General features: G+C 41.9%; 2 protein-coding genes across 9 annotated transcripts in view; both read left to right on the forward strand.

Annotated features, from left to right (window-relative positions):
- The window catches only part of crocc2 (ciliary rootlet coiled-coil, rootletin family member 2), a 33,865-nt gene extending 32,132 nt beyond the window's left edge, over positions 1 to 1,733 (forward strand). For 3 of the 5 annotated variants that reach the window (XM_085773607.1, XM_085773606.1, XM_085773610.1), the window contains one exon: positions 6 to 1,582. In XM_085773607.1, the coding sequence (XP_085629733.1) occupies positions 6 to 86 (81 nt within the window). In that variant the 3' untranslated portion in view covers positions 87 to 1,582. Of the gene's footprint in view, positions 1 to 5; positions 1,583 to 1,640 lie in introns of those variants that run through there. The other 2 variants (XM_085773608.1, XM_085773609.1) reach the window with 2 other exon arrangements.
- sned1 (sushi, nidogen and EGF-like domains 1) lies at positions 1 to 27,986 on the forward strand. Of its 4 annotated transcripts, XM_085773612.1 has the most exons (34): positions 1 to 105; positions 1,641 to 1,746; positions 1,871 to 2,156; positions 8,345 to 8,632; positions 9,905 to 10,045; positions 10,182 to 10,344; positions 10,440 to 10,565; positions 10,880 to 10,993; positions 11,491 to 11,604; positions 12,178 to 12,291; positions 13,441 to 13,488; positions 13,579 to 13,686; positions 15,096 to 15,188; positions 15,342 to 15,476; positions 15,832 to 15,951; positions 16,267 to 16,383; positions 16,971 to 17,114; positions 17,542 to 17,715; positions 17,837 to 17,950; positions 18,057 to 18,170; positions 18,276 to 18,389; positions 18,524 to 18,640; positions 18,783 to 19,070; positions 19,179 to 19,362; positions 19,573 to 19,685; positions 21,832 to 22,110; positions 22,238 to 22,379; positions 22,472 to 22,554; positions 23,421 to 23,519; positions 23,885 to 24,001; positions 26,718 to 26,805; positions 26,932 to 27,011; positions 27,109 to 27,136; positions 27,282 to 27,986. In XM_085773612.1, coding segments are annotated over exons 1-33 (4,350 nt in total). In that variant the 5' UTR covers positions 1 to 104; the 3' UTR covers positions 27,135 to 27,136; positions 27,282 to 27,986. The 4 variants fall into 4 exon arrangements, with proteins under 4 accessions (XP_085629738.1, XP_085629737.1, XP_085629740.1 ...); XM_085773611.1 differs by lacking the exon at positions 27,109 to 27,136 and having other exon boundaries at positions 27,282 to 27,452; XM_085773614.1 differs by lacking the exon at positions 27,109 to 27,136 and having other exon boundaries at positions 11,509 to 11,604; positions 27,282 to 27,452.
- Positions 27,987 to 27,993: the final 7 nt, after the last annotated feature.

A 27,993-nucleotide genomic window follows, 5' to 3' on the forward strand; every position in this document is an offset into this window, starting at 1 on the left:
AATAGGTGCTAACTCTCGAGGAGCAGCTGGATCAGGAGACAAGAAGACGGCATGCCAGTTTCAGTCAGCTACAGCCTGGTGTGTAGGCAGAGAGCCTGCAGTGAAGTATGTAGAACCTCTGGCCTCCTCATTCACTGTTCCTCTGGCAGCTTCCCAACAACATTATGTTACAAGTCTACGTCCACATTTGGAAGCCCACACACACAAACACACTCCCAAGGCGTTTACTCCCACCCATGCACATGTGCACACCGGATTACATTAATCTGCAGGAAAACTCAACAACAACAAACAATGAGTGTTTTGTTTATAAGTGGACTGGATGTGCCAAATTGTTTTAAGGATTTCCTCTGGCTCACCACAGTTGGCGTTTCTAAGTCTGTTTATGCTGTGTCCTTTTTTTTAGGAAACAATGTGATGAAAGGTTTCCTCGGTCGAAGCTTTATTCGTCTCCTATAGTTGTTCATATACTCGTTTGTTTTACTGATCATGCATCAACTCTGTCACAATCATTGTTTGTGTATCCTAATGAGGATATATGTCCAAATATTTACAATAATTGTTTGCAGATTTCAATTGATTTTCTTGGTGCTATGCTTATTAGTGATTATGGCTTCACTAAGGTTTTACATTGTAATTTAATTTTATCACGTATTGTATTTCACTTGATCATGCTGTGGACCAGTGGTGGTGGTTTCTAATAAACTGCGTGAATCAGCGCACAGTTATATGGTTCTAGTTTTCCAAATATGTTGAGATGTGATCATCAGTGATGTTTATACTGCTGACCACACAACTTTGTTATGGAAAAAGTTTTCTGTGTGAACTTTGCAGAGGACAGCACTGCCCCTTCATGGCATGTAAGTTCTAGGGTTTGGTTCACACCATTAAAAGTCTTTGTGGATTTAGTGTTGTGGGTGAGAGGATGACCTTTGCTCTCTATTGCCACTGCTATCGTCAGTGTTTTCTCTCAAAGATTGCTGCAGACTCCGAGTCTGTGGGATCATCATTCTTTGAGAGTTTTCACTTGCTATGCCTAAAATCCCGAGTTAAATATGTGGTCTTCCCTTTGCTGATTAGAAACCACAAATATGTTGTGTTTTCCATGCCGTGTGTTTTCATCCACATGTGCATCTGTTGTGTGTAAGTATCTTAAAAGCCGGTTGCTCCAATTTTTTTTCTTTCTTTCATTTCAGTTTGAGCGCTCACCTCTCTTTTTGTTCACTGTCACACTTTCACAACAATGCACATGCATGTCCTCTCACTGTCTAACCTCACATGCCTTGGTAACTGTACATAGTGGGAGTTTCACTGAAAAGGGAAAATCTTGTCAGAGTTTCTTTAAAACAGCCCTTTGATTATCATAGATCCGCCCAGTGGTTATCCAGTTACCGGCCTCTTTTCAGCTATTGGCTGGAAGCAGCTAATTATGCAAGGTAGTGAATCCCTGTGGGGGAGGTGGGGCCAAAACTGAAAGAACTCCTTTGGCAGGCAGAATAGAGCTTTTATTGAGGATATTTCTAAGCTGACCATCAGGGACCAAATCGCTGGATTGTTTAAAAAAAAAACAAAAAAAAAACAACATCTCAGCTGAATCACGCTGCTCCCCCTCTTTCATTCCTTTCCTCGTTTCATTTCAGTGAGACGGAGTGTAGCTCATGCAGTACCCAGCAGCAAGCAGAATGCAAGGAATCTACAGTATTCCCCTGTCTCACACAAGAAGCCCAGTTCACTACTAAAGGACAAGTGAGGAGAGAAAGAGGCAGAGCCACAGAGCAGTCAGGGGAGGATTCACACCGCTGTGGTTGAGAGGAGGAACGTACGGTCTTGTCCTGCTCTGCTCTGCTCTGCTCTGCTCTTGTTGCCTCAGGTGTGTGTGCTCCTCCCTCCCCCTCCGTGGTGCCTGCTGTCAGCTCCATCCTTGGGTGGCTGAGGCCATGGTGTTGGTGCTGCGAGCCCTGCTGCCCTGCCTCTGCACCCTGCTCTCCCTGGACCTGCTGCCTGGGGTGGAACCTGCTGTGCCCCTGGAGGACTTCTATCCTTTCGGCCAGGACAAGGGGGACACCCAGACCATCGCTCAGGACGACGGGGGCTCCGGGATCGTGGAAATCTCTGTTGCTTTCCCCTTCTTTGGAGACCGGCACACAGGACTCTATGTGAGTACAGAGCAGTGTTTTCTACTGATGCGTGCGTGCGTGTTTATGTCTTTATATGTCAAAACGTGTGTGTGTGTGCATGCACTTGGCAGTTGGCAATTGAAACTGACATGGTGTGGATTGTATAAAAGCCTCAGGGAGATGACATTTGGCACACAGCCAAACGCTACATTGCAGTGCCCTTAGAGAGTTTGTATATGTTTGTGTTCACTCACAAGCTCTGGTGTGTAGGCTCGTTTATAGAATATCGTGTTGCCCCCCTACCCCCGCCCCCCCACGGATGGATCCTCCGTGACATTCTCTTCACTTTACATCTGCCCTCCTCATACTCTTGAGCGCTCGCAAGTGCACCCAGTGAGAGTAAGCGAGAACTTTTAGCAGAACAGTGGTAAGCTCTGTTCCACTGTGTCTACAAAGAGCTGTTAAAGGAAATGACAGTTTGTGTTCATGCTGTTGCTGCGGAGCATCTGTGAGCAGTTCTTTTTCAGAGGGAGCAGAGGGAAAATATGCACACTGGAGAGAGAGAGAGAGAGAGAGAGAGAAACAGCGCTCATGGGAGGAAGCCGAATGGTTTGACAAGGATTTTCGCGCACCACAATGAAACACACTTTGATCTGCCTTTGTCATGTATTGGGTTCAGTTCCAGCACATGGAAAGGCAAAACTCCCTTAAATCAACACCACCTGTTGTGGTTATGCATCCGCATTTGCTCTCCGTACCCCCCACCCCCTCCTTCTCCTCACTCTGTGCCCCGCCTGCCTCCTCCCCGATCAAATCATGGGCAGGGGAGGCTGAGGAGGCATGGCAACAATGGGCAAGGCCAAAGGTCATCTTTCTAATCTAAGCATCTGAGCCAAGTGAGTGAGGTCAGTCTCCCAATGAAGAAATGTTTAAAACTCTCTTGCATCCACACAGAGCGTGTGAGTGCTCTGTCTTTCTAAAGGAGTTATACACCGACTAATATGAAGCTCCTGTGTCTCCCAGCTGCTGATACATGTGTGTTTATTCTGAGTTTTGCATTGGATTCCATTACATCTCTTCTCTTCTAATGATACTAATACACAATAGTCAAATTAGACAAGATAAGACAAGTTATTTTTTGCTTTGCTGGTGAAGGAATTATCATTTGATAGAGATAAAAATCTGGGAACCTCACATTCTGAAATGTGCTGTGTTAGCTGTGATGTGATATCCTGTAGTTCACTCTGCATCTCACTGAACTGTAATTCTGTAGTCACGCAAGGCATAACAGATTGTGGCAGGCACTTGAAATTACAGTCACGCTCATTTTAAATGCCTCACCTGAATCCATTAAACATCTGCTGCAAAGCGCACGGGCCACATGGTGATCTCCGCCACCAGAGAGCCGCTTTGTACAGGTAATATTTCAGTGTGTAAATTTGCATGAATAGTTTTCTCCCAGAGGTTTGTTCCAAGCCTCTGGGCTACCGCCACATGGAAGCTGTAGAACCAAACTGATATTAGTCGGACTGTGGGTGCTGTCTTACTTTATTATCATAACTGGTTCTATGTAGCAGTATACATGCCTCGAAACCCCCTCACAGATCTTATTAAAGCCTTTGTCCCTTCCTGTGGCAAGACATCTTATTTTTAGCAGAACAAAATACATTTGTGGATTTATGCTCTGGCACAACCTTGTGACACTCAGCAACAGTGATCTCTAGTGTCCCCTAAAAAACTTTACACACATGGGGTGCCCCCAACCCCCCACCCCCCAAACCGGGTCCTGCTCCTGGTAACCAGGCTGTCCCTCTGTTATGGTTTGTGTCTGGGAGTTTTCATATGTTGCTGGGATCTCTCCTCCTCCTCCGGGTCCCCGCTCCCCTCCTCCCACGCCTCAGATAACATGGCAGAGGTCTTCCCCCTGGAACTGTCCAGCTGCTTTATCTGAGAAATGACCAATCACTTTAACAGAACACAGATGTATCTGCAAAGCGTCTTAGGAGCTTCCAAACAATGCAGTTCATGGATTAACTACTCTTACGGATGGTCAGTGTTATGAACATGAAGGAGGACATCCAAGGTCAGAGAGGAAAGAACACAAGTTTAAAAGCAGATGTGAGAAAAGATGGTTATGATCAAAGGCATTTATTGTAGATAGATACAATCTCATGGACAGTGGATAGATTCAATCTATGTGTACATGGGGAGACACGTAATGTAATTTACAGTATTAAAACATAACAGATAATAAATAAAAGCCAATGTGGCATTTGGATATAATTGGAAGTAAATAACATGTAAACTAAATTAAAATACATTTTGAAAGACGCCTGCCAAGAGCGTGTTACAGTGGAACTGAACTCTTAACAGACTCCACATCTGCTACTGCTCAGCTGCTCTTCTGAAGAGCTTCAACACTTTCATTCACTCGGTCTCACTCACCACTGTGTATGGCCCAAAGATGTGTGCATCAAGTATTATTCTTTGTGCTCTGCATGGGTGCTTTCTACATGCATTTCTGTGGTGAGAGACGTGACTGAGTGATGTTAGAAACAGTTTATCCACCATGGACAAGACATATCTGCACACTGCTACAGCCTGGCAGTGGTTCATAGAGCTTTGCATAAACACCGGAAGCGTGTTTGTGGAAAAACAAGTTATGGTTTTATGGTAGTGGTGAGGGAGGGGTGGGGTCGCCTTTTAAGATCACAGTGACGACATGACTCCAGGAAGTCACTTCACCAGCTAACAAATAGTTTGCCTGGAAACCACTATTTCTTCTTTCTTTTTTACACTTTTGTAAAAATACATTTTTTGTTTTTGCACTGATTAATTAAAGGGGCAGATAACATGTTAATACTGAGCTTTAGAGGTGGGTTTTCTTAAATTTTTGACAGTTTGGACCATTTTGCTAAGCTACAGTCTATAAGAGGCCCTGTTTTTCCTTACTTACTATGCTATGGTAAATTAATGTCTACACAGTTTTTGTCATACGTTACAGTGTTAAGTCAAAACTCTCATTTCATTTAAATGTGATGGCTTCGGGGCGGTGCGTGGCGCAGTGGTTAGAGTGGTCGTCCCATGTAGAGGCTGCAGTCCTCAACGCAGGTGTCCCCGGTTCGAATCCCGCGTCGGGCAGACCTTTCCTGCATGTCATTCCCCCTCTCTCTGCCTCCCCCTTTCCTGTCTATCTCACTGTGCTATCAAATAAAAGGCAAAAAGGCAAAAAAATATACTAAAAAAAAAAAATAATGTGATGGCTTCAAATAACTGTATGAAATTCCCCTAATTGTGTTATTTGCAAAGTTTAATTGAATACATTAACCTTTAATGAGGGCGCTAATATCTTTTTACGTGTGCAATAGACTTTGTATTTGAGTCCTTCCTCACTGTTGCAGACAGGATTTATTGCCTCAGTTTAGACTCTTTGTAGATAAAGGTGAACCAGGGCTAAGGAGTTACAGGCCAAGTGCACAGTCTGTCAGACTGTAGTCACTTCCTTCGGTCTCGTCAAATAATTGGACAAGCTTGTAACTGTGAAACCTCTGTTTTTAACAAGGAAAACTAATGTTTTCCTGAGTTGATCCACGGGCACCTTTTTCATTGAGGAGTTTGCTTTGGCTTGACTTAAGCCAGATGAAAGTTTATTTTAGTCCATAAATTGCTTGGCTCTAAAGAAAACCACCAAAGCAAAATCCTGGATGTATCCGGCAAAGAATTCCCAAAAAATAACAAGGGAGATGTAGAGTGAAGTGGCACCATTGAGAGTGAGAGAAAGAAATATGGTGAGAGAGAGATGCTTCTTACAAGGCTGACTGATCGCACCTTTTTCCCCTGTGTTTCAGACCTTGGTCATGTTACAGCATAACACGAGGTAGCTCTGAACTTATTCACTCTTGCACAAAAGTGCGATGCAGAGCCTCCTTTCACTGGATGTCTGCACTAGTTAATTAGCCCTGTTGAAATTCGTGAGAAGAGGAAAATGTGTGACATGATGCAAAGAAAAATGGTCCCAAGTTCAGTTTAAATTCCTCCAAGGCCATTTCCATGTCAAAGCAGTCCCCCAAAAAATCTTAACAAGGAAGAAATACACTTGTTTAAACAGTTCCAGATGCTTCAAGAGATTGGATTAGGCGATTAAACATATTCCAGTATTGAAGTATAAACTCTATTTGGTGTTCAGCATGATTTCCTACACTAATTTTGCTGTAAGATGGTTGACTTCCAGACCGCTGCCACCACAGGTCTCTCATTAGTGGGTATGTGGGTGTGGGAGGTTTATAATTCATGTACATCCTTCCATTCATCCAGCGCAGTGCCCTCTCTCTTGTTTTGCTCACGGTATCAGATGGCGCTCTGGCTGACCTCTGGGCCCTGCCCCTGCAGTTGGTCCTCTTTTTCCCCACATTGGCCACATTCTCACCACATCACGCTGATGCAGAGGGGAAGACTGTGGTCGGGCAATTAACTGAGCTCTGTGCCATGCCAAACAAAACTTCCTCTGCTGTTTTTACAGCAAAGTCCTTCAAATTATGGTTTTCATACATGCAGGGAGCTGAGCCGAGCCATCTGACGTTGCTTTGTCACTGTCACATGCCACTCGGCTTGAATGCAGAGAGGCAACGTTCATGCCAGTGTTTAGGAGAAACAGGATAGGTGCCATGGTGGGTAGAATCTCCCCTCGCTGATAATACACAGAAATGGTGTATGAATGAAGGCCTTTCATGGGGATTCAACCCCTTCAACATAGAGAGCAAGTAACTTAGGATATTAAATCAGTGGTTGGTCTGACACCGGGTCTTTTCTATGCCATAAACACTCACAAACGCCATCAGAGCATTTCACTCTTTTTTCCTTTCTCCTCTAAATAAGCTTGACCCCTCCCTGAAACATTTACCTGATCTTTCTTGTATCTACAGTATAATCGATCTCTACAGTATCATCTAGTACTACAGCAGGGAACACTGGACACTGTGACCCTTTAAATTTGTAATCCTCACTGTTGCCTGACTGCAGTTGTGTAATCCATTTTTCTAATTGTTTCAAGCTGCATTCATGAACTTAATTTCTATATTTACAACTGAACAAATGCTTTGTATAATGTGAAAGTTGTAATCCACATCTTTTCGGTTTCTCCCAGGTCTACAGAGTTTGTTTAGTGTCTTACAACTCATTCTGCACCATGTGACATAACTGTTTTGATTTAGCTCCACTTTTACCAACCTTATTTCTAGCTGCAGCAGGCATCTGATTTAAATTTAAATTAAAAAATGGTGTGATGTACCAACTATACATTACCTGTACAGCAGCAAACACCACAACATAGTGGAGAATTTATCATAAGTCAAGACATGCTGGAGACCAATAGAGCTAAAAAGAAGGATACTGAAGCTATATTTGTCAGATGGACAGAATCACATCTCTAAAGCATGGCTATGCATTGTCCCTATGGCCTACATTCTGGATAGGTAACTGTTAACATGCCAGCCATATAACTTTATATGCTGGTAATATGTCTACATTATGTTGATACTTTTGTGCTGCCAGTTAATACTGCTTTAAAAGTGCCAGTGAGTTGGAATCTATCAATTATTATAACTGGCAGAAAAGCCCAGAAAAGATAAATTAATTTCCTTCATCGATACAATGTTAGAAAAAAAAAAATCAAAATTCAAAACCTAAAGATAGGAAAATATAGAAAGATAATTGATTTGTTACCCAATAATATTCAGGGGTACACCAATCATTGACCTTTAAAAGCTGATCTTTTAGGGAGTTGATAGTTCACCATGCTACTGTGTGCAGCCTCAGTGCTGACTGCGCAGTTCTCACGGAGGGGATATGTGGACAAAGGGTGGATGGGTTCATTTAATTGGTTACTTTGCTGTTAGCAGACATCTGTGGATTTAAAGGCCATCAACGTCCTTCCTGCTGTGATGACTTTGCAGGTGCATGAGCAGAAGAAACCAGGTTTTCTCAGCTGCTGTCATTTCACAGAATAAAAGTAGCATCTGTTTGCTACATGGGAAGTGCAAACATCCGTTATGGGAACATCCACTGCTCTGTGCTGCTGTTTGCAGCCGTGAGGTCAGAGAACCTCTGTTTGTTCACATTCGCTTCTCCTCTATCCAACCGGATAACACAGAAAATTCATAGTGTTAAATCTGACATGTTGAATAAAACATATTACTGTCAGTCTAACTCAAGCTGTATCTCCTCCTCAGGTTAACAACAATGGACTTGTATCTTTCCTGAGGGAGGTGTCTCAATTTACACCTGTAGCTTTTCCAATCGCTGGGGACAGGAGGGTCGTTGCACCTTTCTGGGCTGATGTGGACAACCGTCGGGCAGGGAGGGTCTTCTTCAGGGAGAGCCAGGAGCCTTCCATCCTGAGCAGGGCTGCAGCCGATGTCAGGACGTACTTCTCAGAGTTCCCAAACTTCAATGCATCTTGGGTCCTCATTGCGACATGGCACCAGGTTACTTTCTTTGGAGGCAACTCACTCACACCGGTAAGATTTCCCACTTAGCCTCAAATTTCCCACCAACAGTTAGTGGTTTAAAAGCTCTTGTGTTTTAGGTGTCTTTATGGTCTAGATCAGGAGTACGTGATAGCCGCTTTATATATACTGTACGTATATACAGTACAGGCCAAAAGTTTGGACACACTCAATGCATTTCCTTTATTTTCATGACTATTTACATTGTAGATTCTCACTGAAATTCCACTAATGAACCCTGACAAGGCACACCAGTGAAGTGAAAACCATTTCAGGTCAGGTTCACCTCTTGAAGCTCATCAAGAGAATGCCAGAGTGTGCAAAGCAGTAATCAGAGCAAAGGGTGGCTACTTTGAAGAAACTAGAATTGGTGGGGGCAGAGATAGAGGAGGAGGAGGAAGAAGGAGAGGAAGAAGAAAAGAAGAAAGAGAAGACAAAGAAGAAAAGACATGTTTTCAGTTATTTCACACTTTTTTTGTTAATTCCACATGTGTTCATTCATAGTTTTGGTGCCTTCAGTGAGAATAAAGGAAACACATTGAATGAGAAGGTGTGTCCAAACTTTTGGCCTGTACTGTATATATATACATATATACATACAGTATATGTATTGAAGTGTGTCTATATTGGTGTGGAAAAAAAATGTTTGAACAGAATTTCCCACATTGGTGTGATGTTGATTTTCGGTAACTTTATTCTCACAATAACAAATAAACTAACAGCCAGAATAGGCTGCACAGACCTAATATACTGAAGATGGAGCTGGGAACTGAACTGCCTACCCTCTAATCAGTAAACAACACATTCGACCCCTGACCTAGAGCTGTCTATTAGAAAATAATAACTATTGAAAAGTAATGGATAAATACTGGAAGGATCCAGCTTCACCTCCCTCTATTTAGTAGGAATGCTAGTTTGATAAAAAGCAACCATGACAACCTCAACTGTATAACTTATACTTACAAATATACAAATCAACTGAAATGAACACATTTGGACTGTAGAACTATAACAGGCAAAGAATGTGTAAAAAATAAAATAATAACTCAACCTCGTCATGAACTGTTTCATTGGGGTGTAATATCTGGTCGGAAATCAGCGCCGTTGGATTTCATTGTAATGGTACCTGTGAATTCCAGATCCAAACGTCTGTTATGTCTCTACTGAGACTGAGAGTTGGGAAACTGTACCATTAATATAAAGAGTCTGTTCGATATATGCATTATAACAGAATTTCCTAGAAATCAGGAAATGGTTTAACCGAGCCTGTTCTTCTCTGTGCAGGTAAATACTTTCCAAGTGGTGCTCATTACAGATGGAGAGCTTTCCTTCACTATATTCCAGTACAATAACATCACTTGGACCACAGGCATGCATGCCAGCAGTGGAGGAAACCTGGCTGGGCTAGGAGGGATCGCAGCACAGGTAAGATCACATATTTGGTGATCACATGCAGTGTGTACAGCGTGACCGTAGATCTAATGCTACAGTTTTTTCAGATGTCTAAACTTTCATTCAAAAATCTTTTGTGATGTCTGCCTCCTTGTTACTCTCTTCCCAGGCAGGTTTCAATGCTGGTGACGGCAGTCGTTATTTCAACATCCCCGGCTCTCGCACAGCCGACGTGGTGAACGTGGAGGGAACCACCAACGTGGGCTACCCGGGCAGATGGGTCTTCCGTATAGACGATGCACATGTAGAAGTGGGTGGCTGCAATAACTCTGGTAAGACCTGCCTGTGAGAGATTAAGTCTTCAGTTTCTAATAACTCTTAATACTTGTTCAGCAAAGATCCCTGTTACACTGACCTCTTTCTTCAGCATCAGTGTGCCCACACCTGCGACCATGCTTGAACGGAGGCCAGTGCATTGACGACTGTATTACAGGCAACCCCTCCTTCACCTGCTCCTGCTTGGCTGGCTTCACCGGCCGACGGTGCCAGATTGGTGAGTTATGGTTGACACCGCTTCCTGCTCTGTTGTGCTTGACACACACCGCACAGTATGAATGAATAGCTCTCTCCCTGAGACCCGCCAGAAAAAATAATGTCAACTTAAAAAAAAATGTTTAAAAAATAATACTAGAAGTCACCTGAAATGCTAAAAGGGCACCCGGATATTTCCTTAATACCTGTATCAACTTCATGTCCAGTTCTCCTGGGATATTATCTATCTAACCAACCTTTTATCTTGGCCAGATGTTTTCTTATAATTAAAAAAAAGTTATAGTGCCTCCTTTGTATTTCTCCCTGACTCTGTAGATGTCGATGAATGTGCTTCATATCCTTGCCAGAATGGAGGGACTTGCAAAGATCAGATTAACAGTTTCATCTGTCAGTGTCCTCCTGGATACACTGGGATTCTGTGTGAAACAGGTACACTTCATAACCTATATGTACTCCAGTTACCATTACAGTTTTGCATGTGTTTATCAATAAATCCTTTTTTTTATTATGTGGAAATATGTTGAAATATGACAAATTTGATTTTCAAGTAGTGACAGTTGAGCCAAATATTTTTTTTACTGTACATTACAAATTCCACACTTATTCTCCTTCATTCTCCATGTAGCAAATTGGCTGAAGACCTGGAAAAACTCTGATTAATCAAAGTATTTTGTGCTTCATTAAGCAGTTTCCACACAAAAAAAGTATTTAGAATATCTCGGTCGATCCTCTCTGGAGCTTCTGTGCCTATTCCCACAGTCCAGCCTGTGGAGATGTATCAAACCTCTTCTAATACCTTTCACAGCCAGCAGCACATACTTGCAGAGTGAGGGGAGCAGTGTGGCGGATATATTAATCAGCTGAGTAAATATTCCACGAGCGTGTCTCACAGCCCATGTGTATGTGTGTGTTTGTGTGTGTTGCAGACCTTGACGAGTGCAAAGACAGGCCGTGTCTCAACAACGCGGTGTGTGTACAAGGCGCTGGCAGTTTCACCTGCGTGTGTGAACCAGGTTACACTGGTGTCCTGTGTGAGACAGGTGAGCAGGGTTTTTCACAGCCCCAGGGAAAGTAGGCATCTCCCTCCAGAGGAAATATTTTCTGCTGCTTTCTACATCAAACTCAGTCATTTGGCAGATGTTTTTGTCCAAAGAGTTTCCCAGTCTGTGTAGACAAATGGGTCCAAGTCGAGGTTATAGTTGAGTTGATTTGCAAACAACTTTTTTTGACTCGGGTCACAGACTGCAGCAATGAACTGCAGTGAGAAAGTTCACTGAAGTCAGGTGGGTTTCCATAAAGCCGTTTGTTAATCTCTCCCCTCTTGTGATTGATTGTTGATGAAACATGATCCCAGTGTGGAATTAAATTATCAGACTCTGCACAGTTCATGGATCCTTGTTTCTACATGAGACCGGATTACTCTTAATACCAGACACCTGGTCAATGAAACTCTATGCTTTCAGAAAGGAAATTCAGTGCTCTTAATCCAGCTCAGTGTCTTTGACACTGACAAAATCTTGCAGTTTCATGTGAAGACTGCAAAATCTCAATATGAAACTGAATCATCAGCTGATAAACTTCCCTCCTCTGTTTGTTTTTTGTGTTTCCTCCAGACATAAACGAATGTGAGTCACAGCCCTGTCTGAATGGAGGAGAGTGCATCGATCGGGTGGCCAACTTCACCTGTGTTTGTCCCCCTGCCTACACTGGAACACACTGTGAGACAGGTGACTTGAATGCAAATTCAAAATGTTCAAAAATAGTTAATAATGGAAAAAAAATGTTTTATTTTTATAGAAATTGTTCACATAGTCTGCAAGTATGACTTTCTCCTTTCGGTTTGGCTTTCCTGAAAGGTAACATTTTTCCGCCTGGACCTAACACAAAGGGAATCCTATCATACTTCTTTGAGAGAAAAATGAATGTTTATGGCAACAACCTTTATGTAAGAGAGCTGATTCTGTTGCACCTTGCCACTGCATACTTTATCACATTCTCTATTTGCTGTCAACAAACAACATGTTTTTATGGTACAGTACTTACCAGTCATACATTTTTGACTATCAAGAAACCAAATTGCTCCTAAACTTCAGTAAATATTTGTTTAACCCCTTTGGACTGGTCAAAGATTTCAGTACCCCAAAATCATAGCTATTATAATTTGCAATCCTGCCTATGAAGTCAGCATGTTTGCTGACACAAACATTTGCCACAGTTTATCTGTGATTGAGGTTATACTGGTTGTCCAATTGCATATCAGTCTGTTGATGTGTCAGTTTTGCAGACTTAAGTTTAAATTTGACAAAAAATATATTGGCCAATATTCTGGTTTATATAAATGCATTGCATAAACCAACATTTTTTATTAAAAACAAAGTCAAATTTGGCTGAGTTGGGGAATTACAGTAGATTTCCAGTGCACTTTAGTGAACAAACATACACTGTTGTTTCAGCATTTGTCTGTATTGTATAAGGCTGTTATTATCACACATTTCTCATATGTATCTTATATACTGTGTCACATCTTTCTCACTGTTCTCTCAGTATCCTTGATGATATCTAGCCATGCAGATAGTTTATTTTTGGTCAACAGCTTTCACAGGGTCTATTTCTTTTATAGAAAATATTGAAGATAAATATGCAATCATCTGAGCAACAAGGACATTGTTGTTTATATTATTTATTTAACAAAACTAAAAGAACATGACTGAATTACAATCAGCTCTTCTTTGGGATGATACCATACATCTCGAAGAAAACCTGGAAAAATACCCCAAAGTATCTGCATTGCTTGATATCCCCAGAGGTGAGGAAAATGTGTTTTATTGTCAATTAAACAAATCCACCCTTCAAACATTCATATGTTCTGTTCTCAGAATTTGTGACGCTTCAGGTTAATTCAACTGAGGCAGAAAACCAAACAGGTAAAAGCAAGTACAGCTACAGCTTTGCCAGAATTTTTCACATTCAGTTTGATTCTTACACCACATCCTGCCCTGCTTTTCCATCTGCAGCCTTGTGTGAAGAGGAAAACTGCAAGAAGCACCAAATTTGTGAATACACCAGCTCCGGACTCTACAACTGTACATGTGCTCCAGGCTTCTATGGTGACAATTGTGAAGGTATTGTGCACTTGGCTCGGCTGACGGCTACTGCAGGCAGCTGGGCAGGTAGAGAGCAGACTGGGGTATTTGAAGAGGAGCTGTGCTATCCCACAGGAATTTGGAGCTCTGCCCTGGAAGAGGCTGCTGTGATGATGGATTATTGTAATTATCAAAACTGACACGGCCTCGCCCAGTTTACTACAGGAACCAGTCGCTTGATGTTGTGAATAATTGTTTTACAGCACATTTTATTAGTTTACCAACAAGAGGAAGTGCTTTGTCTAGACTTAAAAAGGCGTCTTTATGAGTCAAAGCTGGTCTTTGGTATTCAGGTCATTTCTTCAGACAGAGCTGTTGAAATATGCATGCTTCCACACCGCTACTTGTTTCTCTGGAAGTTGGCCATTGCACCACACTATAGTTTCAAGCGCAGCTGCTGCTTGCATAACCATAAAGCAATTTGAACACAAAATATTCTCTATCATCCTCCACTAATGCTGCATGCCTTTCTTTCATTAATGTATATTAAGTCATTTGGTATTATGTTTAGTCCCTGAATCAAACTACATTTGTTTTAGGAAATGGCCTCTGTGCCCTTTAAAGCTAATCTGGGCTCCCCTGAGAGGTTACTGTCACCCACTGATAACAGTTGCTGCCTTATTTCCCACCAAAAGCTCTTTTATAGTATTTGAGCTATTGCAAATGCATGCTACTTCTCACCCTTGAGCTGAAATAACTATCAGTGCTTATATAGGCTCTCTTAAATCTCCCAAATACTTTCCTGCCTGGCTCACTTGGAAGGCACAGTGGAAAAAGGAGCATGATCCTCAAGGAAGAGAAAGTAGTGGGACTCAGAAGTGCCTAATCAGGCTCAGATCAAAGGGCCTGGGCCGCACAGGTGGCCAATGAAAGTGGCTCTTGCAAATTAACAATCCATTAATTGCCCCCAGGGCTATACGTTTTGGTCACAAAATATGCTCCATATCATCAGAAAAATAATACCCTCCACCGAGCTCCTGGGACTTCAAAGGGAAGCCATTTAGCTGTGATATGGCCAATTCCTTTGATCCACTGCTGCAATTAGGAAAGAGAGGAAAATAAAAACATTCTTATAATTTGTACAGAGCGGATGTGCAGTGAGCTGACTGGTAATCTTCTGGTCCTGTGAACTTTGTTGGAAAAGATTAAGGAAAGAGAAATGACAGCAAATCAATATATAGTTTACAGTATAGCTGATGAAAGACGCTCAGCATATGGTACACATGTTGACCATTTATACCTTCTGTCTATGTTTACACTTAGGCCAACCCTGAAAACTTCATTTAAGTATTTTCTTTCAAGTAGCTGGAGCAAACTTTCCAGCTTCTCTCTCTCTCATTCTCTCTCACACACACACTCTCTCTGTCTGTCTTCCTCTCTTTCTGCAGAGGAATGTCCTTGCCAGAATGGGGGTGTCTGTGTGGACATCAATGGGACTTGTGAATGCCCTTCAGGCTACACAGGACTCTACTGTCAGTTTGGTGAGTATGATATGTATAATCCTATCTGGTGTCCCGCAAGAGCTTTGATGAATGTGAAAACAAATATTGATCGCTGTAAGATCACAAATGTCTCCAACCAGAAGTCATTTTTCCAAAACTTTGTCAACCTGTCTCACAAACCCTTTCTCCCAGAAGTAACCCAGACACCATGCAGTAACAGCAGGCCGTGTCCTGATGGAGGCCCTTGTCTGGAGTATGGAGGAACCTACCTGTGTACATGTCAGACTAGTGGAGTTGAACTAGATCACAAGGACTTCTACCCCTATGGTAAGAGCCTCAGGCACCAACCCAACAACAGGGCACTTTGCAGCTATGTGTCATTGCATGAACAGCTGGTTACTATAGCGACAAACACATTTATAAACACACCAGCCTTGACAAGTGTCATTTTCTACTTAAAACCGAATGGTCACATTTGCAGTTCACATTTATTATGTGGAGAGAGGTTTCTAAATGATTGATGCTGTTGTTGAATGCTTTTGTAAGATTTGTATTTGATCCAGTCATAAAATAGCAAATAATGTGTGTTTTAAAGGTTGGACCAAGCCCGAATGCTTGAGTAAAATTTAGGAGGTCTACCAGTGCAATGGAACACAGTCAAGTCTCGGTGTGTGTTTTTCAGTACAGCCCCGATCGGTCTGTGACTCCTCTCCATGTCTGAATGGGGGCTACTGCTACGAGCGGGATGGAGGCTACACCTGCGAATGCAAATACGGATACTGGGGGAAGCACTGTGAGAAAGGTAGCATAACTGATGAAAAACACCAGAAGAATACCTTCATGTGAACTTTTGAAGCACCATTATCAAATCATGCCACAGACTTGTGGGTTATTGCTCAAGCTCCAAACCAGCTTTAATGCAGCAGGAAACATGTCATTACTCGTAAAGCTGTTTGAAATATTACAACGCTGAAAGGCTTATGATAATTTGTTCTTATGACTGAGTTCTGAGCTATTTTCCCGAATTATGACTTGAATTGCAATGTACTGGAACAGATTTATTTTGTGTGATTAAAGACTAGAGTCAAATATTCTCTCTCTCCTTGCCCCTTTCCAGTCAGGCTCAATACTTGCGCTTCTGCTCCCTGCCGCAATGGAGGCTCATGTAAGGAGGAGGCAGGGGGCTACAGATGTGTGTGTCCTTTCAGATTCACTGGAAAACACTGTGAAGTGGGTGAGTGCCAAGTTCAAGTAGTACTAAAATCATTTTGTTCTCAGTTCACAAAGATACTGTATTTCTTGCAAATGGACGTGAAAGCACAAGTCACAGGTCTGAGAGTGGTTTTAGACTCTGGGCGGTATTTTATTTGCCTTTTTAATAAGGTCAGAAAAAACATCATAATTTTATCTGAGGAACGTCAGAAGTAGAGAATTTTTTACTCAGAATGACGCTGAAAAGCTCAAATATAGGCTTTTATTACAAATCACTCAAGCCTTAAAAAAATACAGTTAATTCAGAATGCATATGCTTAATTCTGGCCAAAAAAATTGATTTCATTACTCCACTGCTGTTGACAGTGTACTGACTACCTGTGTCTCTAAAGGAAGATTTAAAATGTAACTCTCATCCTCCACTGCCTTTCTTTTAGAAGTTCTCTGAGAAGTTGTCCCCTGTTTTTATGGCTCTACATTGTTGCCCTCTCTATGGGTCTTAGTTTTTCAAATCTTCTCTCTTTTTCTTCTTTCTTCTTCTTATTGTAATTATTGTTATTAGCATCATTATTGTCATTATTCATTATCAGTGTGTATGTTTTCTTACAGGGAAGCCAGACCCCTGTGCCTCTAGTCCCTGTCTAAATGGGGGGACATGTTTTCACTATATCGGGAAGTATAAATGTGATTGCACTGAGGACTTCAGCGGCAGACACTGTGAAGTAAGCAGGAGCACAGTGCAAACTTCATCCGGTAAGTAAACTGTCACCACACGACAATGTCCAAGTCTTGCTCTGGTGCTGAACTTTGTACAATGTTGACTTTTAATAGATTGGTGCAAGCAGGGGAACTCCTGAGCTGTTAAGTGTAGAGATACTGGCTTTCCATCTGAAGATAATCTTAGCAGTGTTGCTGCACTGACGGCCCCACATATACAGATATAGTACGGCTGCATAAACTATATAAAGTAAGACCTGATTAGACTTGATGATTCATGTCTACACACTTTAACATGCATGCTGGAGGTAATTTTAGGAGGACAGAAACAGAGTGCCGGGGTGGAAAACACCTCTGTTGCCATTAGTATCTCCTGGATGAGCTCCTTTAAGCCACAGTGTTTGTGAGCTTGTGTTACTATGCAGCCGCGCTGACATTATCAGCGTGTTTGTATTCATTTCAGAGCTGAGCTGTGGGCCGCCCCCACAAGTGAAGCACGCTGAAGTCCAGTTCTCCTCAACAACACCAGGCTCCATGGCTGTGTATATATGCCACTCCGGCTTCAAGCTAGTGCCCAGAGCCACCCAGAGCATCTGTGGTATTCAGGGAGCCTGGAGCCAGCCACCTATTTGTGAGGGTCTGTAACACACTAGCACATGGACACACACTGAAAACAAGAACAGCCTTTCAATAACAAAGATCCTAATTGCCATTATTACAAAGGCAGAAGTTGATCTTTTTGTTTCTTATCATTGCAGAGATCAGTCAGTGCCTATCACAGCCTTGTCTTAATGGCGGTACATGTCGAAACCAGGTAGGATCTTACCAGTGTGAGTGTAAAGATGGCTTCAGCGGAAATCGCTGTCAAACAGGTACAGACAAATCACACCCTCTTTATATTAAATGCTGAAATTCAATCGTATCTGCATGTATATTGTATATAGCACCCGTGGACACATGTGTTTCTCCTCCTTTAAGACATAAATGAATGCCAGTCAGAGCCCTGTAAGCATGGGGGGACATGTGAGGACCAGCCTGGCTCCTACTTGTGCCATTGTCCACAAGGATTCAAAGGCCGCAGCTGTGAAATAGGTATTGTGTTTACTCAACCTGCCACGCTTTTTTAAACTTTATATATTTCAACGTACGGATTATGCAGGACAGCAATCACAACATACTGTAAATATCTGTGTGCAGAGCAGGACGCATGCGATTCCAACCCCTGTCTAAATGGAGGTGTGTGTCGAGGATACAGAAGGCATTATTTGTGCGTGTGCAAAGACGGCTTCTTTGGGGACCAATGCCAGATGTGTAAGTGGCATGAGACTGCCTCACAAGTCGTGTGTTTTGTCAGTGTTATCAATCAGTTCACTCCCACTTTATGAAGTGCAGACAGTTGTGCATGAGCCATATCTGAGCAACTGTATATCTTTGTCGCCCCCCAGTGGAAGACCCGTGTGTACTGCAACTTTGTGGAAACCGCGGTGTCTGCAAGACTGACAGGAGAGGAAACTACAACTGTGTTTGCAAAACAGGATACACAGGCAAAGACTGTGAGAAAGGTCAGTTATGAGTCATACCACACTGCATCAGTGCCCACTTCAAACATCTTGTCATTTATCATCCCATGCCCTGCAGCTCATCCATTGTATTCAAAAGATAACTCTGTTTAGATTATACATGTGAGGTTTCCACTGTTCCCAGACTTGTTGCCTCCCTCTGGTCTCCATGTGCTTCGTGTGGAGGAGAACGAGGTGGAGCTGCGCTGGGATGAGCCAGAGCCCTCTCAAAGCCTAATAAGTGGGTTTGCTGTCACGTACGCTCCCCTGGGCCACAGCGATCCCAAAACAGATTACCTGGACAGGCAGCAGTCCACCCACGTTATGCGAGGCCTAGTGCCTGGCCTTCTCTACAACATCTCCACCTTCTCCATCAAACGCAGCAGCAACAGAAAAGACTCGAGCCAGCCTGCTACCGCCCTGATACGCACCAGTGAGTACATTCCTTAATGCAGTGGTAAGTAAGTGTTGCTGTCTATGTATCCATATGAGTTTGAATTCTTATATGACTTTCCACATGTAAATGTGTGTGTCTGTGTAGGACCTCAGCCGGTGGAGCAGCTGCAGTTGGTCAATGTGTCTTCATCTCAAGTGTGGCTCAGCTGGCTGGTTCAGGCAGCTCGTCACGCAGCGGTCAGCAGGGTGCACGTGTCCTTGCTGCCTTCAGATGGGAGCGAGGCTCGTACTGCAGTGCTCAACACCAGCACCACTGACTACACTTTCAGGTTAGATTTATGAATGTTGCCTCAAATTGGACACAGATAACCATGTCCGATTCCTGTACTGACTCCCAGCATTAGGAGCTGCATTTTGAATGGTTTACTTTAGGGTAATATAACGTACAACCACTAGAGGGCATTGTTCCATCATTTTTCTAAAGCCATGATGCTTAGTTCACTCTACTGCACGTTTGTGTACCTCTCCCTGTTTAACAGTTCCTTACGACCTGGTCAGATGTACACAGTGGATGTGCTGACGCAAAGTGGAATCAGACCAGATGAGTTTCCCTCCACCAGTCACTCAGCTGGACCCCTGCAGTTCTGGACAAGTAGGTTTTCTCACCATTTAGCTGTCAGTGAAACTGTATGCATTATTACTATGGATTACTATATCCAGTTAAACACTAGTCCTTTGATATTTATTATCCTTTATTATTTCATAATTTCTCATCTAGAAATGACAGTACCTATCTATACATATCAGCAGAGAATGTATGTGTCACATTAGATGTAAAGAATTATCTTTGTTATCTTGTGTTTTCTCATTGTAAAAGTATTTAGCTTGTGTTTATGTGCCTTTTTTTCATTAACTTGCCACATATAAGAAGTGAATGTCTGTAAAATCAGTTAAGGATGCTAACATAATGAAATATAGTAGTATGAGCCCATTTAAGAATTAATCAAGGGTTCATTTATTCATAAAAACGCTTTAAACTTACTAAAAATCACATAATTATTGTGGTAACAAATATTGTAAAAACCATTGTCGATAACCTGTTAATAACAAATATAGAGGCATATCAAGCAAACTGAAACTTAAAACGTATTATGTTACCACATTTTATGTTATGACATTTACCATCTTGAGCAGTACGTCACTCTTATCCTGAGCAAAGGACATAAAGTGGTGACTGTACTTTAGACAACATGGGGCCGGATTTACTAAGATCCCAGATAGCGGGCGCTATATTGTTTGCGCCCGCTATAATATTGCGAGTTTGGTTAGTGCACGCAAAACAGGTGATCTACTAAGAGTAACCCGCTAAATGAAAACACGTGCAAACCGCAATATGTAAATGAGGGTTTTGCGCGTGGTAATCGTTTCCGCCATGGAGAGAGTGGACAGAGAGCTGGACGGACGAAGGGACAGAATGACATTTGATCCGATGCATACAATGACAGCATGTGTGTTCATCTCTCTCGCGCTCTGTTTAGATAAATAAACACAAATCGCTACAGGGCCCAACTCGTCATATAGTGACGAACAGGCAGCAGCTGCAGCGACAATCACACACCTAATATGTGTGTGCCGCCCATGATCCAGTGGATTAATAGAGAGCTCAGGTGGGACACATGGATCTAAACGCTCTGACCACTGACCAGAGGGATCAAAGACGGGTGAAGGCAGCGGTGACGTGTCTCAGTCCGGGACCGGGACTGAGAGACGCAGCTGAGCAGCCAGGTGAGAGGAGAGGAGAGGAGAGGAGAGGAGAGGAGAGGAGAGGAGAGGAGAGGAGAGGAGAGGAGCGCACTGCAGGACAGAAGTGTGCCGTGCTTAACGGCGCGTAAATTACTTTTAACACGGCTGAAAAACTATTACAGAATTACCCAGATGTGAGGAAATGCAGAGATGTAAGACCACGGGGCTCTGACAGGTATCAAATCAATAAACGCATACGTTTTGGCAAAGTTGTATCAGTTAGTACATGGTTTTCAGACGTGGTGAATAAAGACGCAAAAACAGCCACCGCAATTTCTTCCTGGTTTGGTAAATAACATTGCCCTCGCTAAATAAATCTATTTGCATCTACTCCTCCCAGTATTCTGCACGTTCTGGCTGAAACATATATTCATCAAGGCAAACACGCTAAATGGATCGCACGTGCTATTCTGCCCGTGTGAGGGACGCAATCCTCGGTGCATCCGGTTAGTAGATCAGGCTCCACATGTGTTTGCGCGTGCAATCACGTTTGCACACGTTTTAATACACGCAAACCTTTAGTAAATCCGGCCCATGGAGAGTTAAATGCATTTCATATTCTTTTGTTTACTATATCATGATCATCAAGTTAAGCTTGTCCTGCAAATGTCTCCCACACAACCCAGTCTGTTTGACATCATCAATGTGAGTAAAAGAGTTTGGCTGAACTCCAAAACAAAAGTATGTGGGAGTGTTGCATGTTTAATTTAGTAACCTTATATCAGGTGTCTCCTTTCTGTAATGTACTGTATTAAAGGTAATATCAGGGCACTTGACTAAAATAATTGATTTATTCTTACATTCAGTAAGTACAAATTTGGATCTATTTAAAGGGTATTATAGCTAGTAGAAGTGTCTATGCAGCTTAGTTCTACATGACAGACAAAATCTACCAGCAACATACAGGTTTGGTTAACCCATAATTTTAAACCACAGCCAAAAAAAAGTTAATGGCATCCATTCAGCATCTGACCATTTACATGTGTTTCCCTCAGGGCCTCTCCCCCCACAGAACCTCTCCCTGTCACATGTGACCACTAACTCAGCACTGATCACCTGGAGCCGCCACCCGAGAAATGTCCCAGATGGCTTTGTGGTCAACGTGACCCGAGGGTTGAATACCAGGAGTCGCTTCCTGCCCAACGGGAAGTTAGGATCATATACCCTCCGTGAACTGACACCAGGACAACACTATTATGTAGCTCTAACATCCGTCAAAAACACAGGGCAGGATCAGGTCCACAGCATACCTCAGCACTTAGCCTTCACTACATGTGAGTGTCTGCGAGAGCTTCTTGTAACCCTACCATCCACATTAAAATTAGTCGAAATCTGACTTCACTGAAGCTTTCATTTGGTTATTAATGGGTGTTTTTTGAATCAAATGATGCTGTCATATAGTGCCAATGGAGGCCAGATCACCAAGAAGAGAAAGGCCAACAGCAACAGGACAGGGCAGTCAAGCTGGACGCACACCTCCCCCATCCCAGCCTCAGGACCGGGGAGGCACTGCAGAAACAGAAAACTCAGAGGAACTACCCAGGTACAGTTTGCAGCCATAAAAACATTACACTTAATACAAAGATAAGAGTTTGTTTTCTATCTGGCAGTTTTGTTTTGTTTTCTGTCTTGCAGATACACAGAGCTCATTGACAGGAGGGGAAAGATAACAGCCAAGTTCACTCATTTACCTCGAAAGCCCATTCGACATCGGAATAGTAAGTACATGTAGGAGCATTTAGTTGCGAGTCGTGACTGTAACTCTGTTTGACAAATGTTCTAAAACATCTAATGTGTTGTACATACCTTAATTCATGCTGAATGTAATGCTGCCATGTTAATATTTGACATAACCAATAATGTAATTTATTCTGCTTCTAAGCAGAAAGGAAACTATTACATTCCCTAACATCTATTAAACTAACATGTAACAACGCACCATTGAAACTTGCTCAGGATGTTCAAACAATGAAGGAGTTATCTTATTTGCTTATCTTGATGCACATGGAATAACTTAAGCCATGGTCCTATAACCATATGGTTCAAACCAAGGCCTGTCTGGATGAAATATAGCTGGTCCTCTAATGTAAACTGGGCTCTGTGCTATCACACAAACACAACCACTTTATCTAAAGCACGTTGTCCACTTTATCTTGCAGCTTTTGATAAAGAGAGACAAGTCGGGCGGGGAAAAAAAACACTTTCTGTAATAATTTTTCTTTCTTTTGATTTTTATATGATAATTTTTTGTAATGTATTTTTCACTTTTTTAAGTTAATGTAGTGCAGAGGTCTTTAGCCTATGGTCTAAACAGAAAAACTGTTCTACAGATGTTATCTTATGCTGTAGGGAATAAGCTTCCTTTCTTCCTTCTTTTTAACATTGTTACACCCATGATGTCATATTATGGTTTTGGCCAGATTGTCAAATCAGTAATGTTGTAATTCATTCTTCCAGGCCGGGGAATGTGCACAAAACCTGTCTCATTTAGTGGGACATCCCAGTTTAGCTGCAGTCAGACTGCAGTCTGTCATTCATTTAGACTTTCTAGACTTATTCATGACAGGAAATGTTTTCCTTGCAGAACCTGACCCACCGATTAGATTAGAGAAGATGGAAGAAACAACAAACAAAATCAGCCTTGCTCTAGAGATTCAAGAGGAAGGTTTAAAAACGAAGCCTGGTAGGTGTTTTGCTGTTGGCTCCAACAGATGTCACATCTACACATGTAATTGATCCCAGCTGATGTGTTACACATTTATTAGATTTATGTCCTGTTGGAAAGAGACCACTTACTAATTGGTCGACATGTTGTCTTTGGTGTGAGTATTTGCCAAGTGCTGTCATTGATGTCTGTGAGGAAATGACTATGAGAGAGAGCTGTAACTTACAGGAAGGCAGATTGAGAAAAAGAGATAGAGTGGTCTTAGAGTTGGAGTGTATTTACTCATGGTATCAGCTGAAGATAATGTTGAGTAGTGGGCCTGAAACCTGAGACCCCCTACTCATTCTGTACTGTGGATGTTAATGGCAGCTGTTGTCTTTTAGAGTCGCCCCAGGACTGCCGCAGTCTGCCCTGCCAGAACGGGGGTACATGTGTGAACGGAGGTGATTCCTTCATCTGCGACTGCACAGTGGGGTTCAAGGGCAGACAGTGTGAACTCTGTAAGTCCATGTGATTTCTTTCCACACGCACACAGGCCACTTTTTGACAGATGAGTAAAGATGAATGTTTTCAGGTCACTAAGCAATAACGTTCTCTAGTGAGACAGATTTTTGTCTCAAACAACCGAGTGAGGTCAGTAGCGTCATGTACCTTATTCTGTCCATCTATTTAATATAAGGTTCTTTAGCCTTTTCCACATGAAGTCTATTTCACAAACAAGACCTAAAGTCTTGTTGTCTTAACAAGATTAAGAATCCACTTTCATGCCACTGTCTGCCATACCCTGCTCAGCCTCAGCAGTTTGAGAAAGTTAATGCAAACATCAACATGCTTAACATGCTCATTTTCAGCAGGTATAATGATATCCCAGATATCATCTTGTTTTAGCATGTTAGCTCAGTAACATTTGCTGATTAAAAATAAACTCGAACTGCAGCCGATGCTTACTGTATGGATATGTCTTAGCTGTGCAGGTATTTGGACATAACCCAGAGTACTGGACAAGTTAAACTTTTGACCTAATGATGATTCTGCCAGAAAAGTCAGAGGATCACTTAAGTTATTGCAATTCATCATGAGAGGGAGATAGATGTATATCTATCTTTCAAGGCATTTCATTAAAAATAACAACAACAACCATTTGATGCCACTACCTGAAGAGTCTGTGTGCTCACTGACGTCAGAGGGATACAAACAATGTATTTTGCCGAGGGGCCATTAATGCGGGAACAAAAATGTCATGGCTATGACAAAACAACCTGTTTATCAAAGGCCCAATCATAGGAAAGAACTGGATGTTTGCTGCACAGAGACTCCGTGATGACCACTGTTACCTCACCACAGGGGTGTCCTGGGTTTCTGTGTAGTTTGCTTATTGAATTGGAAACTCTCTATAAATAAATCCTAGAATTACGATCGGTAAAGCAGAAAATTGATAATAATTGACAATACTATTCCACGAGAAAACAGAAACACATCTTAAGGCTTTAAATAAACCTTTTCCATCTGTGCCACTGATTCCAGTGGTGTTTATCTGCTTTTCCAAAGTGATTTGAAGGAGAGTTTTCCATCCACCCACTATGTGTCAGTCTCAGATTGTTAACTTGAAGTATTATATATGTTGGATTTACATTGCATCATGTAAACTGTCTGGGAGCACTGAGCTATGAATGGACCTCTGGATTCTTAAAAGGAAATCACTGACAGTAATGTTGAACCCACTGACATTCATGAATGGCTTGGTTAACTTTAAGGCTCAGGGGCATGAATGTCCAACATGAATACAGCGTCAACAAAGGCACAAAGCACCGTATTATTTACCCTGTGCTACTTCAAGGACCCAGTGTTACATTTATAACACAGTGTTTCTTTTGAGTGTTTCAGGGGGTGGTTGAAAACAGCGTTCTTTACATTGTATGTGTCAGCAATATATTATCTATGGACAATACAGCGCTCTGTTCTCAGTCTACTCCATCTTTGATGTATCTTTTCTGTGTCATCCAATCTTGAATGGTGCACAGTTAAGAAAAGGAGTGTGCATCTGTGACACTGAAGTTAAATAATTTCAAAGATTTTTGATAAATTAAGTGCATTTTCAATCATTCTTTATTTGTATAGCAACCTTCGTACAAAGAGTGTCACACAGAGTGCTTTACAAAATAGAAGCAATAAGATACCCCCTTCTTGGCACACTCATCACAGCATCACCTCCATCCCCACCCCCGTGCACACACAGAGCAATAAATAACAAAGTTATAAATGAAAAGAATAAAAGAAAAGACAATAACAACAGGAAACGAAGAGGCAGCACTGTGGTTTTGAAGAAACACAGATGACTGGAAAACAAAGATAAAGATAGAATGATGACATCATAATAATAATAAGATGACAAGACAAAAAGAGACACAAATCCCTCAACAGTCAAATTCCTCAAACTTTTAAATGACTGCAGACATTGCCATTCATTTCTCAGTAGAGCTGTGACTTGAACCACTAAATGTACCCGTGACAGGCTGTAACTGGGAAACTGCCTGGAGGAAAAGTTATCACTACCAGCACTACTACTTAGTATGGACGGCAGCCAGTAGCATTAATGCATTATCTACACTGTCCACAGCCTTCTTGGAGCTAGTGATAGTGGGATCAGGTTTAAAACATCAAAGTAATTGATTACATGGCTCCAATATTAATGCACAGATACAACTGGGAGCATGGATAAATTATAACTTCTCCCCCGGCATGAATGTATTAATATAGATCATTATTTAGATCATCAGTGTCTATTCCACGATGAATGCTTGTATGAATTATTAGTTTCCCTCAATTCATTCATTACCAAACATATCTTTTTTTTTCTCAGTGTTTTTCCACACTGACTAGTGAAAACGTTTTTTCTATATGCAGCCTAAACTCTCTCTTCACCACTCAAACACAGTAAAGTAGTGAAAATACAGTGAAATCTTGGGAGAATGCCAGTTTTATTTCACTAATAATTGGATGTGTTTTAGGAGACGCTGGACATACCCTCAGCCGTCTTCAGCTCTTTTCTTCACCTAAACATCCAGCGTCAGATTGTTTAAACATTCCTTTCCTAAAACCATCCATCAGCCGCAGAGAAGGGCCCAGCTCCATCCCACATGACTCCTAAACCATCCAGCAGATTGCTCCTTGGTGACAGTACTTCAAGCATTTTTTTACCTTATGTTGTGTTTGCAGCGTGCCAGCGAGTGCCACACCCGTGTACCCGAATCTACTCTGAAACCAAGAGTGTGCCTGTGTGGGAGGGTGGAGTGTGCCACTACCTGTAAGTCTCATCATGCACAGCTGTCCTTTGTACTTGCATGCATCAAAATTGAAAATCTTATGTAACATAAAGCTTCTGGTGTAATCTAATGGAGCAACTGGATTTTCCTTATTTATCTATTGCCAGGTACAAAAGAACATATAAAGTACAGCAGGATGTCTGTTATCGAGAGATTTGTGAACCCGTGCTTCCCAAGAAAAGTCAGAGTAAGTTCAAAAAGCTGGTTGAACAGTGATCAAGTGGTTTTCAGCAAATATAACCAATGCCATTCTTTTCATACACTGGTGTTAACTTTCTTAACAGTCAGAAGAACAAACAGACAACAATAAAGGTTTGTCTTCTTGAACACAATCAATATAATGCTATTTTTAGTGGTGAGATGTTTCCTCCAACCACATATATTCATCTCTACTACATCAGATTACAAGATGTTCAACACTTCTCTTAAAAATGAGTGTTTTCTTTCTTTCTTCCAGAGCACTTGGACACTGATGAAAGGACTGTCATCGCTGTCATGTGAAAAACCTCCCTGCTTCAATTTTGGTTGTTATAATCTACTTGAAGTAACTGATTATGGTCATTTTGTGCTGAAAAACCCTGTCAGAACCCACTGTAACGTTTCACACACAGGTCGTCAGTCATCTGAAAATGAGCTTCCATTTCTTAATCCCTGACAGCTGTGTTTGTAGCTCCCTGCTTCATGAAGAGGCTTCCATCAATCAAAGGAAAATGGCCCAAATCATTTGTCATTTCTGATGTTTGATGACTGATTTTTCATACAAACACTTGTATGCAGATTAATGGTAAGCAGTCCTCTGCAGTGCATCAGAGACTTTATATACCTCATTTCCATGTCCATGCTGACACATTAGGAGAGGTTTTTTTTTATTTGTGATTCAGCTGCAGGTTTGTCCCTCAGGGAAATAACTGTAGAGCGTTCCAGTCCCAGTCTTTTCCTTATACCTGCCCCGTCATCTCCTTGTAAAGACAATGGGAAATGTATATTTTTTTTCCACATGCCATAAATTCATCTCTTCTTCTGACAATGGTGCACAGTGTTTTTTTGTGTGTATAAATATATTTCTCCTTGTCTCAGCAGGCATCACTGCTCGCTACTCTGTAAATAGTGTTTATAGGCCATTTTGTAGGTGAATATTTTAATAATAAAAAGGTTAAAATGTTTTGTGT

Source organism: Trachurus japonicus, chromosome 4, assembly GCF_045865225.1.
Source record: "Trachurus japonicus isolate A0001 chromosome 4, Traja_1.0".
Lineage (NCBI taxonomy): Eukaryota > Metazoa > Chordata > Actinopteri > Carangiformes > Carangidae > Trachurus > Trachurus japonicus.